General features: G+C 39.1%; 1 protein-coding gene across 4 annotated transcripts; it reads right to left on the reverse strand.

The window, feature by feature from the left end:
• Nucleotides 1-2,248: 2,248 nt before the first annotated feature.
• On the reverse strand, nucleotides 2,249-12,947 carry LOC135679071 (protein argonaute 1B). Of its 4 annotated transcripts, XM_065192467.1 has the most exons (23): nucleotides 12,770-12,905; nucleotides 10,436-11,100; nucleotides 10,138-10,346; nucleotides 9,897-10,046; nucleotides 9,676-9,809; nucleotides 8,847-8,956; nucleotides 8,605-8,711; nucleotides 8,360-8,498; nucleotides 8,108-8,224; nucleotides 7,088-7,195; nucleotides 6,894-6,965; nucleotides 4,814-4,936; nucleotides 4,535-4,700; nucleotides 4,275-4,396; nucleotides 4,055-4,192; nucleotides 3,808-3,950; nucleotides 3,645-3,707; nucleotides 3,508-3,571; nucleotides 3,277-3,412; nucleotides 3,066-3,139; nucleotides 2,875-2,969; nucleotides 2,759-2,790; nucleotides 2,249-2,622 (listed from the first exon to the last, which is right to left on the reverse strand). In XM_065192467.1, the coding sequence occupies exons 2-23, from the start codon at nucleotides 11,090-11,092 to the stop codon at nucleotides 2,417-2,419; spliced, it is 3,165 nt and encodes a 1,054-aa protein (XP_065048539.1). In that variant the 5' UTR covers nucleotides 11,093-11,100; nucleotides 12,770-12,905; the 3' UTR covers nucleotides 2,249-2,416. The 4 variants fall into 4 exon arrangements, with proteins under 4 accessions (XP_065048539.1, XP_065048540.1, XP_065048538.1 ...); XM_065192468.1 differs by having other exon boundaries at nucleotides 8,108-8,498; nucleotides 12,770-12,947; XM_065192466.1 differs by having other exon boundaries at nucleotides 8,108-8,498; nucleotides 12,737-12,846.
• Nucleotides 12,948-16,098: the final 3,151 nt, after the last annotated feature.

Raw genomic sequence — 16,098 nt, forward strand, 5'->3', positions numbered from 1 at the left:
TTAAATGCAGGATGGAAGGAAGAACAAAAGGACCAACTATCACTATTGGCGGAAGCAACCCAAGAACTCAAGGCCAAGCCCAACCCATAGGCGGAAGCCTTTCTGAATCAAATAGCCTGCAAAATAATAGCCTCCTATTCCAGTACACTGATGAGCTCACCTGCCTTCAAAAAGGAAAGAAAAGGTTACTTAATGACGAAGACTCCACAAAAACACTCGGAATCTTACAGCAGAAGGCAGCAGAACAAGCAATCAATGCCTTACAACGATACAGAGACATCCACTCACTCAAAGTGGAAGAGTACCGGCGGCGAAGCTCAGGAAAAGACAACTGGTATAAAGACTGGCTACCAGCTGTCCTCCAGCAACAACATCTGGAAAGAGCCCTGGCGCTTACAAAAGACACCGCCTAAAGGACTCCAAACTTCAGCATCTAGGGACACGGTGGACCCCTAACTATGCTGAAATCATGCAAAACACCACCACCTAATGCAATAAGTTAGATAATCACGGGTTGAGCCTCGGGGAGCCGCCCAACAAAATAAGCTGGCACGCAGTATAGAGCGTACCTTCACTACTCAGTAGCACTTTTGAGCTGTGCCTCGGGGAGCCGCTCAAAATTTAAATAATTGTACCAGAGGGAATATAAAAGAGAAAGCGAGAAGAACGCGATGGGGCCCAATGAGTACCCGATTCTATCCGCCTCTTCTATATAAACCTCTTAGTAGTTCTCTTGTAGAACAGGCAGTCGAACACTGATGTTCTACTTGAGCTCAAATTCCCCCCCCCCCTCGATCTTTGTAAGAATCCTTTTATTCCTAAGTTCCTTATATATATCAGTTCTTAGAATGTATGTCTAAGTATTCCTTTTGTGTTCCTGTAAAATTATCTTCCTGTTTTGTGTTCCTGTTATAATTGTTCCTTTTAAAACCGATCCTGTTAATGGTATCAGAGGTGGTGGACTACCTCACCAGCCACGGTGTAAGGGCACTACCAGGGAGGAGGTACTCTACAGCAGACATACAAGGAAGAGACTGGGTCATCCGACCAACCCAAGTCTCAATACCAATGCAGCCTTCAGAAGCACAAAGCCGAAACTTATTAGATGGAAGGATATCTATCAACTTTGACAATTACAAAGCTGCATCTACATCAAGCCGAATCAACTACAATACTGCTGATGACGAGACGTTCAGCGATGAGGAAGAAATCCGGAGCCACACAATAGCTATCATAATACAAACAGCAAGCAGCAAAGACAATGAGGCGGAAGGCCTGCGGAAAAACCTGAATTTTTATTTTCAGGATATTAACGCTTCAGAAGATGATGGGGAGATGCCATATCCCCAAAAATTTCAAGAGGAAATTATAGCAGCAGGACTTGAGGAAAATTGGGAAGTGGAATACCCACAATTAGCAAAACTCTCCCAACAAGTATATTCCTCCTCTGCCGTATCAAACTACAGACCACCTACAGACTCTACTATGGGGCCAGCAAACTACCCCCCTGCCATTAACATAGAGTCAACCATCCAGAAGCCTACCTTTGAAGGATATACTAGACAGGTCAAATTAGAATGTATGTCTAAGTATTCCTTTTGTGTTCCTGTAATATATGAATATCAGGATTGTCTTCGGCCAACGGCGTTGTCCTTATCAGGATTGCGATGGATGATAGAAGATAAGATTACTAATATGTTAATTTACTAATATGTTGAGCCCATTATTCGAGATGCAAATGAGTAATCTTGTTCATGGAATCGGGAGAAACCATACGACATGCTTCAACAACAATCGTTTTTTATTAGCGACATTAAGCCTTGAGAACCCAATCTAAAATGTAGTTCATCAACGCTAATCGGTAAAGATTTGTGCATAGAGAGAGCCACATGCCTTGCGGTTGAGATACGCTTGGGAGACTGAAGAATTAAACATACCAACAGGTGCTATGCTGTGAGGCAATAGTACACTAACAATCTTGCTTGATTCTTTTTTGTTTTCTTCAATTGCATCATGTCACTTCTTCCTATAATTTGGTAAAACTACAGTGAGTTTACTACTATCAGAGCTCCACACCACTTTCCAAGGGAACATACCAACAGGTGCTATGCTGTGAGGCAATAGAACACTAACAATCTTGCTTGATTCTATTTTGTTTTCTTCAATTGCATCATGTCACTTCTTCCTATAATTTGGTAAAACTACAGTGAGTTTACTACTATCAGAGCCCCACACCACTTTCCAAGGGTTCATATCAAATCAGGACTTGCTTCATAAAAGGATTGCGGAAAAAGTTTCAACAAAGAGGGTCATAGTACCTGACTTGTGAATACCCATCAAGTTCAAGCCTACCACAGACAATAAACAGGAGCAGAGACAACATCAAGTGAGTAGTAGAAGCCACAACACACATGGTTCAACAGTAGAACATGACTTTCTTGACATTTTCTTTCAACGCTGGAAGGGGTCTAACAGCCGCACCACCTGGGACACGAGTGCTGCGTTGGGTAGGAGCTCCGCGTCCTACTGCCCCACTCACCATCGAACCACTGTCTGATGTCTCTGGCTCCATGTAAAATCGGGCACGGAATGCAGCCAGGTGCGCATAATATGCAGGTGGCACTGTCAAAACCATAAAATAGTTTGGTTAGGGATATATCATTTGCCCAAGTAATTTTAATGCTTATGTAAATTGCTCATATACGGCTTAATGTATGAAAGAACAATGTTTTGAAAAGACTAGACAGGACGAGCATACCTATGGACACAGATCGAGTGCACCTTGCGTAGCTGCAAATATATCAAGACGCGTTGAGCAGACAACTCAAATCTGCAGTAGTAGCTAACCAGAACGTACAAAATGAAAGGTCTTACGTGTAACAAAGGTTGTTTGTTAGGGTTTGCAATGCGTCAGCCGTGAATTTGTTCTCATCCCATAAGACATGGTAATGAGCAGGTCGGCTTGTGCCCTATGAATGTGACATAATCAGATTGTAACCAATTACCAAGCAGATCAGTGAATTGGAAAATCATGCAGGCAGAACAAATGCTGCAGGAGAGTATACCTGAATGCCAGCATGACTGCACAAGTAAAAATCAAACTCAGTTGGATGACAGATCTTAGAGTCAACTACAGTACCTACATATTCCAACATCAAACCAGCTCACAGTTAATTCTCATGCATCTTGATAAAATTTAAGAACATTAAAATAGCAAGAAAGATGTGTAATAATGGGCGAATCAAATATCTGTATCAAGCATTCTAAGAAACTAACCAGGCAGAATATTTCCGCTCTTGTCAATTGAGTGGTGATCATTATGATTATTCGCAAACAACCTAGTGTGATGACGTTTCTGAACCACTATGAAAGTTACTGGTGGCTGATAATTTGGCTCCAGCGAGGCGCACGCCTGAAGAGAGTCAAAGTGAAATTAAAAAAAAAATTGAGTAAATTGATAAGCAAAACTAGAAAAATCTGAAGATGGTAATGTATTAAACATTGAACCTTTCTGATTGCATCAAGTTCATAAAGTAAAACTTGATAGAATTGCCCCTCACTAACTCCATCCCTGCAAAGAGAAACATCATTAATCATCAAGATAGTTTAAAACAATCAAAATAGACAACTCTGTTTAGTCACACCTGTAAAATATAATTCTTTGAGGCTTCTGTCCAGTAGCTTTTTTGAAGGAAATAAGTAGTTCCCTGCAAATCCTTCAAAGTCAGATAAATTTCTTGATGCAGCTATATAGTGAAAAGTTACAGCCATCAGTCCTCAATGGTAAAAAAAAGACCACAAACATACTTTATCATCCCACCAGTCACTGTTCCACGCTGAGGATCTTGCCAGACTTTAAACAGATCCTGTATCAACTCTTGCCGATGAAGCTGAGCAGAAACCAAACCAGCATACTTTGTTACCTCAGGCCAGTCTTGAGAAGCAACAACCTGAAAAAAATACAGAACTAAATGATAAGCATCCATCAAAATCAAAATCACAGCCTAAAACAGAAGCATGTCATTTGCATTCACATAAAGGACTATCATCTTACAGCTGCGATAGAGGGGCTAGAGTCTTCGCCGGGATGAGGATGTGTTACATCAGCACCAAATATAATTGTAGGCCTGTCACTAACAAGGGGTATGCGCCTACTCAAGGCATCCATAAGAACCGTATTCCTACCACCAACCTGTCCATTTTAACACTCATGTCAAGTTCAGAGAAACCAAGAAATGGAAAAAGATCTATACTCAACGTCAGTCTTAACCAACCTTCACATTTATCTTGAGAGCAACATTTGCCAGATACTGTTTGCTCATTCTAAAAACATGTTTAGTCAAACAGCACTGTGAAATCAGTCCAAGCTCTGTCTCACAAATTCGCTTTAGATCACCTACACAAATAATGATACCAAACAAACTGAAAGAAAAGTAGAGAGACAATATAGAGCTCAAGTAGAGAGGAACTAGATATTATACAGGTGCCATAAGCTGAAAAATATGAAAACTAAGTGCTCAAAGAAGACTCCTACCATAAAGAGAACCATTATTGTCAGGCAATATCACAATAAGCAAATCAAGTTCTTTGCCATGGGGTTGGAGTAAGCTCATCGCATCATGGTACTGTGCTTTTAAAGCTCGTTCCACCTGGTCTGGCCTCGCGCTCAAAGGAGGAAGCACCGGTTCAAGTGAAAAATCCTGCACTAGTTTAGACAACAAAGTTAAAAGTGCCATTGTTAACATAATCTCAGAAGCAAATGAGAAAGATATTTAAAACATGAACAACTCCTAAGAAAATATGTAAGGCATACCATTCCAGATGTCTGGCACATGAGTGCAAGCTCGTGACAAAATTCACGGGCAACTCTCTCTTGGACATTCCGTGCAAAATTTATACATGTCCAGTTGTTTACTCTCCCACCATTCACCATTTTCTAGATTACAAGCATTAGCAAAGTGAAAGGTTACACAATAATAAGAAGATACCAGGGAGTAAAATGATATGCTAAATTTCTCAATGATAGCTGTCATAACTGCAATGATATATGATGCATTATGAAACAATACAGTTCAGCACTAGAGAAATTTTAGGTGAACAGATCAGGGGATGGAAACACAGTTTAGTCTAGCATTGGTAAGGATGGATTATGGATGAGAAATTAGAGCCATGAAAGACAGGATGGGTCTTGAAACCTGAAAGTATAATTTAAATTTTATACGAGGAAGCCTCTGAATAGGAAATCAAACAATAACTGCACCGAAGTCCAAGATAGACAATTCATAGAAGCAATTAGTTGTGTTAAGTAGTATGGCTTACAATAATTTGCAATTTTTTTCAGGACTGTATAACATAAAGAACACAAGAGTTCTCTGATTATGCATTTGCTATTGATAAGCTAAAATATAGTATATACCCTGAGAGGGCATTCAGGGTAATTTTGCATTTTACATTATCACATGATCAAGAAATATATGCCCTTTTCAAGGAGTGAAAAGAATTTTAAATTTTGCAGATATACATATGAAACAACCCCTTTCTACTTTTTCCAGACTTGATATATAGCAAATTTCAGCAAAATCTTCCAATCTCAAGGCCACAACCTTCAGCAGAACTTTCAACAGTTAGGGACAACCTCTAAAGCATTCATACTACAAATCCAACTCTTCAATCTGTGTAATGATTTGGAGCTTCTGCAATTCAATTATATGTTTGGAATAAAATGCCATATTCCTGAAACCATGTGAAGCATACCATCAAAAATAGTCTGAAGTGTGCTACCAATAAATTTGGAGTATTATTTTCAGTTAAAGATTACCGCAATGCTTGAAAGTCAACTCAACCAAGGGCTTCTAATAAGGTTTGAGGTAGCATAGAGTATAAAATGTATAAGCCAGGACACTCATCATTTTGTTCTGACATCTTCATAGCCACTCAAGTTCGTCAATTAAACATGCAAAATAACACTACCAATTATCAATTTGGAAAATATGCAATTACCCACTAAATTAAGATTATCCAGCACAAGTATAAAATATATATCAGAATTCCTACAACCAGAGATCAATCAAGAAGATAGTTGTTTGCATTTCATATTACACAATCACTTGAAGACAGCAGAAAACACTGCCAAGCACTATTATCCTAATTAAAACCACATGCCATCCACGTAATCAAGACAGGACAGAAATGGATAGAAAGTGACAATAGGCTAATAAGAGTAGTTGACAATTCCGACAATCTTTACCTGATTGTCACTCTGAATACTGATGAAATGATCAAGTACTATCAAATAAAGACCTTTTTACCCCCATGAGAATTGCCTAGATGATACCTACCCTTGGGCTCAACAATTCCAAGTGCCTTATTACCTTTTTATCCTAACGATAGCCCTAACATGCACAAAGTTAGAAAACATGGATAAGCTTAAGCATCCATGAAGGACTCAGGTCCAGAATGCACCAACATTTTGTTAAGACCACAGCATAGAGTTGGAGGAATAAGCAATGCCACTGCTTTGACGGATAGGCCGTGATAAGAAAAGCTAAAGATAACCAAGTACTTACTTGACATAGCCCCTAGTTCAAAGATTTAAATTACCCATCAGAGATATAATCAATAACTAGCACACTCTGACTCATATTTCCATTGAGGTTGGCCGTCCAGCTCAGATAGTGTGACACATCAGAGTTTCGATGTGCATCAGACTTGAGCAGAACTCAAGACAAAGCTTGAGCTGAAGCATGAAAAGATAGCGCACTCATAAAACTAGAACTAGAAGAACATATTTATGTTAGTGGATGCAAGTGACAAAACCATACTGCAGTATTATTATGTAGAAGCATCAAAGATATAATAACTTCAATTAATATATGTAATGTCTCAGGTGGTACCTTATTCATCATATTCCACTGGCCGATTCTTGGCAGGCAATCCTTCTCTCTGCCAGTATCATGATATTTAAGCTGCAAAAACAAAAGTTGAGATCAACATTTTAAACAGTGTACTTCAATGAGACAACAGGAACCTACTGTTATTTATAAAATCAAAGGCGACCACAAAACAAAACTGATCTCCAGTCACATACCCATGGTGCAGGTAAAATACGTGCCTCAACTGATGCGAGTTTCTCACTGATTTTGATACCAAATTCTCTAGCATAAGGATCTTCATGGTAAGCATTGTGATGAACCGTCTAAAGAGCAAAAAGAATATATTAGAAAGATAGACATATTGCATCAAAGCAAACTAATGGCTGTGTTAGATACAGTCATAGGTTGTTTCCTAATTGTATATAATCCCATGTTAGAAACTAACACGAGAGGCATTAGGATTAATTTATGTCAACACAGGCATTCTGTAGAACTAAACGGGTATTCTATATTATTAAACTAATATGAATTATAGCAGAAAATGCAATTCAAAAAATCAACTACATGTACAAAGGGCAACCACAAGTAAAAGGTGGCAAATTTCCTAAAACTAGAGTGAAGATACTAGGGCATGTGAAGAAAATACATCTGTATTATGCAACATGTAATCATTTAATAAGGAAATTTTCATCATGTAGAATACATATGATATGCCAGACGTGCTGCCACACTGGTTGTGGTTTTTTATGCTCAACAAGTAGACCACTAAAATCCTCCTAAACCTACTTAAAGATTCAAAAACTGGCCGTCCAAATTCTAAAATTATAATTTCTTATAACAAGTCATATATAAATAAAAAAAACAGTCTGAGTGGGTCCCCATTGGCATTTTCTATATTCACGATGATTTTTTTATAGCATATCATTCCAACTCATGCAAAAATTAGAAAAGAAATAGATAAAAGCTAGAACCTTATTTAAAATACAGTAATTAACAGATAAAGGCCGGGATAAAATACTGACATATTGCATGTAAAGTGCAAAGAGAACGTATAATATGGCATCATAGCAATGGTCCACATTTATAATGGTTATCTCACTTATAAGAACACATCATTCCAATGCATGCACTATAGAACTAGAATGCTAAATTCAACAACCAGAACCACCAAAATATAGCAAAGAAATCATTTATAGGACTGAAGGCTATTATTGATGAAGTTAAACCAAATGTACCTGCAGAATGTCAAGCTCCCGTTCTTGAGGGCGCTGGCATGTCACCTTCAGAAGAGCAGTTATTTGTCTCTCGTTCAATCTTTTGGAATATCTTTGGCCTTCCACAATTTTACAGACCTTAAACCATATAAAAAAATCAGCACATATAATCTTAGTTATTTTGTTGTAAATGCTTTTGTAGTCAATAAACCTAAAGGGGATATTAATCAAGAAAATCATGATCCACAATAGCAGATAATAAGGTGTTCTCACCTCCATCGGTAGATAATTTGGCCTTTGCTGGTTGCCAACTTGTAGGCAGGGGAGATTGGTATGCTGGATGGTAAAACCATATGTTTCTTGAAAATATTGAACAACAGATTTCATTGTTCCTCTTTCATCGACTGGGAAACTATTGTTACCATATGTCAGTGTACACGAATCATGTTAACATCATGAACTCCAGTAGTGAATAAAAAAGAAAGCCAAGCAACTGATCAAAATGAGTAGTCACATACGTAAGCTCTCTAGTTGCTTGTGATGTTAAACCAGAAATGCGATATTTTCTGCGCATATTCCCACGATGAGTAACCTCAACCTTTACTCCCCTTAAAGCCTTCTTGATCTGAAATATATACACAGTCAAACATATATGAGATACAACAGATACAAAAGGAAACAAAACTGTCATGGTCTTCCACACCTATCATGTGAAAGTATAACAGAAAGGAGACAATTTTGCGAAGTACTGAATACATACCTTCACCCGATCAGCATCGGAGAGCGGTCTTGCTCGGACATCCCTACTTAAAAGTTGGGTGACAAAGTCAATGACAGGCAGGGGCTCAATGAAGGCGGTAGAAGACATGTCTGCACAAAAAGAAAAATTAAGCATATATGTAATTCAAACATGAGGGTGCAACCTCAGTATTAGCAGGAATCAACCCTAGCTTGATTTGTCATTCATGAAATATGCACCATGCATCAATTAAAAACTCTCAGATAGACATGCCCAGCAACAAAAAATAACCAAATGAGTACAATGACCATAAGCAATAACAAAAGCTATATGCGATATCTAGCTCATCATAGGGTGACAAAGTCAATGACAGGCAGGGGCTCATTGAAGGAAGTAGAAGACATGTCCGCACAAAGAGAAAAATTAAGCATATATGTACTTCAAACATGAGGGTGCAGAGTCAGTATTAGCAGGAATTAACCCTAGCTATTGATTTGTCATTCATGAAATATGCACCATTTATCAATTAAAAACTCTCAGATAGACATGCCCAGCATCAAAAAATAACCAAACGAATACAATAACCATAAGCAATAACAAAAGCCATATGCAATATCTAGCTCAACATAGATCTGCCCAAGCATGTCGAAAGGAACCACAACATCAGGTGACCCTCACATTCAACATCAAACAAAAATCCAGGTTATTTAAAATGGAACTAATTTTGTTGAATCAGAACTTTTCTCAAATATTTTTAGCAGTGGTTCCTTCAGTTTGATATCAAAAGCAAACAGGATTAAATTGACAAAGGCAGACATGCACACAAATTGAGAAAGAAAGATGTCACTACCGATATTTAGTGACAGGCCCATTTGTGTTGGCCTAATACTCTGATAAAACCCCCGCCAGCTTTCTAATCCATCGCCAAGTGGCTGCCTTCTCCCAAGGTCAGGGGAATAAAACGATCGACCAATGGGAAAGTACCTACAACACGTCAAAGGGGATTAATACTCTGATAAATTTTGATAAAAGAAAGAATAAATGGCTTGGTGGAGACGTATTGACCCTTACCTTGTGGTAGGCAGTTCACGTAGCACAATATCAAGAACCTGTAGGGCTTCTTGGGGAGCATCAGCCTGTCGACCGGATAAAAACATATCAAGGTGGTGAAGATCCACACGGGCAGCCAACTTAATAACAACTCTAAATGTTCTTTGCCTCCTACAAAACAGAGATTTTTCATGAATCTTTTTCCAGAAAAATGACACCAAAATTATGTCTTGGAAAGAGGTAAAGGTTCCCATGAAAGGACCTCTCTGTGCCTGAACCATCATCTTCATCAACTAGAAGGATTTGAAACTCTCTAGAAGTAAATGGCAGTGGTCCGGCTGTGTAAAGACTTTTCCTGCCATCATAAGCTGGAAGCCGCCCTCCTAAATAAGACTCTCTATGCAGTTTGACTAGCTGCTCCATCACAGCACGATTGACACCACGTGATGTAACTTCTGGTATGATGGACACCTGTGGTTAAGTACTCATATATAATGAAATATTAGGAATACAATCAATATGTGTGATAAATTGAAGTATACTGAACAGGTAAAACTAACATCATATTGGTGAAGGTCTTTATCAGGTAACTCAGCAAAGAAATGGTTTGCCTTGACCACACATTTAACACCGTAGCTCCCTTTTCCAGGACGCAACGGAAACCTTAAAGACTTGCTGGATGGAGCTACAGGAACCACAGGTTGTATTGTTTGACTTGCAGTTTCACCCTCAATAGAGAGCTGCTGAAACTGTTGTTGGATAAAGGAAGCCTCTGACTGCTGTGATGAACTCGCTTGTGATGATGCTTGGTGCAGATCGGGAGCCAGTGGCCTCGATGGACCTGCAGCTGAAGGACCAGCCACACGCCCAGTAGTCATGCTGCCACTGCTTCGGCGTCCGTAGTGTTGATGTGGAATTCCTCCTCTTGGTTGAGCCAAACCCTGGCCTTCATACCCTGGAGATGGTCCACGTGATTGTTGTGGTGCTGAACCCCCATGAGGCTGTCCACTCCCCCTTCCCTGATAATAACTCCCAAAACCACGACTTTGCTGACCATGCTGAACCCAGCCACGTCCAGCACCACGTCCTTGTTGTTGCATTGCCGGAGCCCTTTCAAGTGGGCGCTGGGGCCCAGCTCGCCCACTTCTGCCACTGCTCTCTTGAGATTCTGAACTCTCCCCAGCAGAAGGAAGTTCAGTCCTGCGTTTCCTTACCATGTTGGCAACTGGACAAGAATATAAAGATCAAGTTATTATCAAATAGAGGAAGAAATTAAATAAAGCAATCCTATCAGGTATCAGCATCATCTATACTTCAGCTGAACAAACAAGGGGATATGTTCTCTAAACAGGCACTTTCCTCATCAGTCATGAGATGCAAATCCATCAGAACACGAACAAAAAAGAAAACAGAATGTTTACTCAATTTGTTTTCAGAATCAGAAATATGCAAGAGTCAATGAATACGCAGAATCCAAACTGATGGGAATCGCAGAAGACATCATTACCAAAAGACTCATAGCATAAGATCTAACATTGTAACAATAAACAATAGATGTGGACAGACAAAATGATATTACCTAGATAAGTGAAGAATCAGAAACATCATCATAGACAGTGTTTTCACAGAAGAGAGTAAAATGTTTCTGCTGTAATATTAGGTTAAAATATTCACAGATAAAACAGCAGATTCACAGGAAATGAATCTTCCATTGAAATAAAGCTTGACTACCCAAAAGATCATGCAAAATTTTCACAAAGATAATGGCTACACTGAATCACACAAAAATCTATGCTAGATAAGGAAATAACATATAAAAAGTTCAGCCAAATTTAAACAGATAATATGAAAATTAATCGTCAAAGTAAAATTCCTAAGCTTGTAATCGACCACACTATAATTGCAGCAAAAATAGGTAGGAAGACATCCAACATAATAGCTGTGGCTTTTGGCCCTGCTATGTTTGCCTTCTTCTTTTTTCTTTCTGGACAAATTTGGAATGGCGTTTTTCTGGTATTTACACAGATTTGAATATTATGGAAATAAAAATTCTTTCCGCAGTCACGACTCTTTAATTGCACAAAGGTCAACTCGGTTTCCTTATGAACAATCATTGGCTGCATCGTTTTTAAGTAAAAAATATCCAAGTAATACAGTATGATTCCGAAACAATCATTAATAAGCTTCAAAAAGAAGAAAGACCTCGAGTATCTACTTAACAAACTCGAACTACCAAATTTATTAGAGAGAGAAAAAGGAAGAGCTTCAACCAAAAATACCGCTACATAACTCTCAAAACGAACATTAAACGACATCACACCTACATTTCCAGTAACATACAATAGAAAGAAATGGTATAGAGAACAATCTACGCTACAACTAAAATCAACCAGATCACGGAACCTCAGAATCGTATACGGAAAAGCATAAGATCGCTAATCCATGACAGGGAAACGATCAGCTCCTATTAACACTGACCAAACCAAAAACCCAAACCAAAGCAAGGAAAAACCATCGAAAGCGAAATAAGTAGGTAAACAGAATCTCGAAATCGTAAACAAAAACATTGTACGGAAGTCGACAGTCATGAGTCGAGAACCCCGCATATCGGCCGCTTCTGATGCCAAGATCCGCCGTGAGAAAGCGAACATAAACAAAGCACAGCACATGCTCTTACTCTAAATATCTAAACTGCGTGAACAACAGTTCAGATCGCCGTATGATCCTTGAGAATCACCACAGAAGAGTTCGGTCTAAGATCCTTAACTCACAAGCTAACAAACGAGACCAAAGATCGAAAAGACAAACGAGAAGCATGGATGAGCACAGGCATTTGGACAAGATGGGAAGGAAGCAACTACCAAATAAACCAAATCATTCAGTTCTCCAGTTACCGTGATCGGAGGACCAGACGACGGGATAGCAGATCTGCTTGTCGCCTCCGAACACCGCCTCGGAGACGCCCTTTCTCTCTATTTGTTGTATGCACAGAGGAAGAGGAGTGGGCAAGGAAAAGTAAGGAGTAAAGAGGAGGACGAATCTGCACGCGAGAAGACGCCGAGAAAATGGCAACGCCGATAAAAGGCGTCGAGTACGGCCTCTAAACGAGACGTTAGGGCGAGGCGAGTGATCGAGTCGCGCAACGACAACATGCACGGAATTGTGTGGAGTCTTTTACGTGTCGAAATATTATTGGGAACCGGTGGTGGCACCGAACGCAATCGACGACTATGGTTGGATGATCACCAAACGGATGGGTCCGGCTTGCGATCAGTCAGTAGCCTTGCGCCTGGGCAACGCAAAGGGCCACGCGGAGACCACCTGCTTACATTGTGACGACGCAGGTGATACAACGGGTACAGCTATAAACTGGTCGAAAAACTCTTTTCGTTCCAACTGATCTAACGGTGGAGGATGACAGAGAAAGTGGGACCCTTGATAAATCACCTCACGAGCAGTCGAAACGTGTAACTATGACGGGGCCCCACCGTTCCAGGCAACAACTTTTCCTCCGATTGTTACAAGCGGTGTCCAGTTGCAGACACGTGTACGGTAGGAAAAGCAGAACTTTCATCCCATGTGATGTGATGTAACAAATAATGTGATATACCAGATGCTAAGACACTAAAATAAGGATTAGACGTATGATTCGGCCACAATGTCTTGACTTCCTATCTAATCTAATTCATTGTACTTTGCACTGTTGTACAAATCCCATATACTACTGTATGATGCATGATTATTGTAAGACTCGTTAAGCCATCAATTTTGGTAGGCTTGATCGCATACATGTATTAGACCAAGCGATGTATATAGTGAATTTAGTTTTTTTTATTTTTTTTCGATCTAGTAATTCTTAGTCGTATAGTTAATTAATAAAAAATTGTGATCATTATGTATCTTTTCATAATAATATTATCTCGCATGATTTTGATAGTCCTATGCAACTTCATGTGTTGGTAACTGTTCTTAAAGAGAAATATAATTTGGATTACATCGTATTCTACGACTTAAAGATTGCCATAAATATTTATCAAGTATAGTATATATAATTAATTGGATGTATTTCTCAAAAGGTATATTTATAATTAGACACAATATATTTCAATAAATTTATCATATAAACAATATATGAAACAACAACATGCTACACGAATAAAAAAGACTGTGAAGATATTTAACATGCTCTTATTTTAACTAAGATTCATAAATAATCGGAACAGTATGGTGTATTATTAGAGGTGAGCGATGGATTGACGTGTAATATATGGAAATGTCTTCCATGGTCTACCTTTTACATCATCTTTCTTCTTCAATAGTAGAAAGCATGATTCTAAATCATGGTCGATTAGTCAAAATCTAGAGACGGTTGGCTCTGTTTTCTTTTTCCTAAAAGCTATCATTGATTAAGAGACTACAAGTCAATCAGTGTATGTGGCACATTGCAAGCTACGAAAGGAGGATGTCATTGTTCTCTCGGTCACCAGCAAGAGAAGCTTATTTAGATTTCTGGGTTCCTCGGTAAAGCTGTAGCATTAGCAATAATAATAATATTATTATTATAGATATATTAAACCTATTAGGAATTATTTTACTGATGAATTATTATCCCCATCTTAAACTAAGGATAAAGATGTTATTACATGTAAATAAGCAAGAGGAACGCTGAGGTGGAAATGGGGTGGAGGTGGGCGGCAGGCCTCGACGGTCGAGCCGGCCGGGCGGGTCCATCACCAACAATTGCGGTGACCCATCATCACATGTCTGCTTTGATTTGGACCCGACGATGACCCCTGCTCCCCTGGACCATCATTTTGACCGCATCACCACCATCCATTTTGTCCCCCACACTCACTCCGCCCAAATTTTCTCTTTCACGATGGCGCACAAATAAACATCATATTGCCTTCGGATTTTCTCCTCTCTCTCTCTCTCTCTCTCTCTCTATATATATATATATATATTATTTTTTCTGGGTGTTTACGTCGCCTTGGGAGACGGGTCAGGCTCACCTGTCTCCACCACGACATCAAACAGGGAAGAGGGCTGGTAGTGGTTCGGAGGACGCGCGGTGCGAGAGGCCGACCCGCGTTTTGTGGCTCGACGTGACGCAGGAGCGGTACGGCGTCAGCCGGGTGGTTCGAGGGGTCCCGCGGTAACGGAATCTCTCGGTGACTGTAACGGGAAGGAAGGTTTCGACGCGGGAAGGAGGAGCGAAGTAGCGGGGCGAGAAAATGGGGCGACGGGTGGGAGGAGGTCGCCGTTGGAGAATCGCCTCGGTCAACCAGTGGTTCAAGCTTCCGCCCCGCCGGTACGAAGGTTCTCGAACCGCCCCGCACCAGGAGTAGTCTTCCTCGTTCTCTATGCACCAACGTGGCATAGAAATTTATATGCGAGACACAAACTGCACTTCCGGTTCTAATTTTGGGAACCGACACCGTACAGGATCATTCTAGAACCGGAACAGCGATTCCGATTTCACTTTCGGTTCAAATAATTTCTTTTTTAAAAATTTAAATTTATATAATTTAAAATAAAAAAGTATGTATTTTTTTAATTATCGAACCATTTAAATTGGGTTCTGATTCGCACCGAGCCATAATCAAAACTAAATTTTATATAAAAATATATAATTTATATTAAAAATATATAATAAAATTTAATATTATATATATTGATATTTATAGCGAGGTTATTATTCTCAAATACCGTTTTATTGTACATGGTTGTGGTACACGATATGTTAGGTTTTGATATTGTATATATAGACTCACCAAATAAATAATAATAATATTTCTATAGTATTTCAACAATTACTGTTCGTGATCAAATCCTTTTCTATAATGCTGATTTCAATGATCGACATGTATAATGGAATCATCTTTTATGATGATGGTATATTTCGTAATGAAAACGAGGAGGGCAATCGATTGATGTAGAGTTTCTTTTTAGATGATGGATATAGAATATTGACAGTCTCTCCAGTGTTATACCAATAGCACCCTCTCTCTTTAATATCTTTCCCTAGAAAAATCTTGCAACTTAACTCTCATTATTATATGAATGAAAATGCATATATATCCATACAAAGATAGGAAAATAATGTGATACATCAGTAGGATGTTTGAATATAATATATTTGGTCATTGCAATATATATATATATATGTGTGTGAATTAGAGCCATTGATATAAAATACTGATACGCAAGTCAGTGATGGTAG

Source organism: Musa acuminata, chromosome BXJ1-7 (genome assembly GCF_036884655.1).
Source record: "Musa acuminata AAA Group cultivar baxijiao chromosome BXJ1-7, Cavendish_Baxijiao_AAA, whole genome shotgun sequence".
Lineage (NCBI taxonomy): Eukaryota > Viridiplantae > Streptophyta > Magnoliopsida > Zingiberales > Musaceae > Musa > Musa acuminata.

Coding starts and splice junctions, on each gene's coding strand:
- LOC135679071 (XM_065192468.1), bottom strand. CDS start 11,092: ATGGTAAGGAAACGCAGGACTGAACTTCCTTCTGCTGGGGAGAGTTCA. Junction 3,140..3,276: donor GAGCGGAAATATTCTGCCTG/GTTAGTTTCTTA, acceptor TGGAATATGTAG/GTACTGTAGTTGACTCTAAG. Junction 2,791..2,874: donor ACAAACAACCTTTGTTACAC/GTAAGACCTTTC, acceptor ATATATTTGCAG/CTACGCAAGGTGCACTCGAT.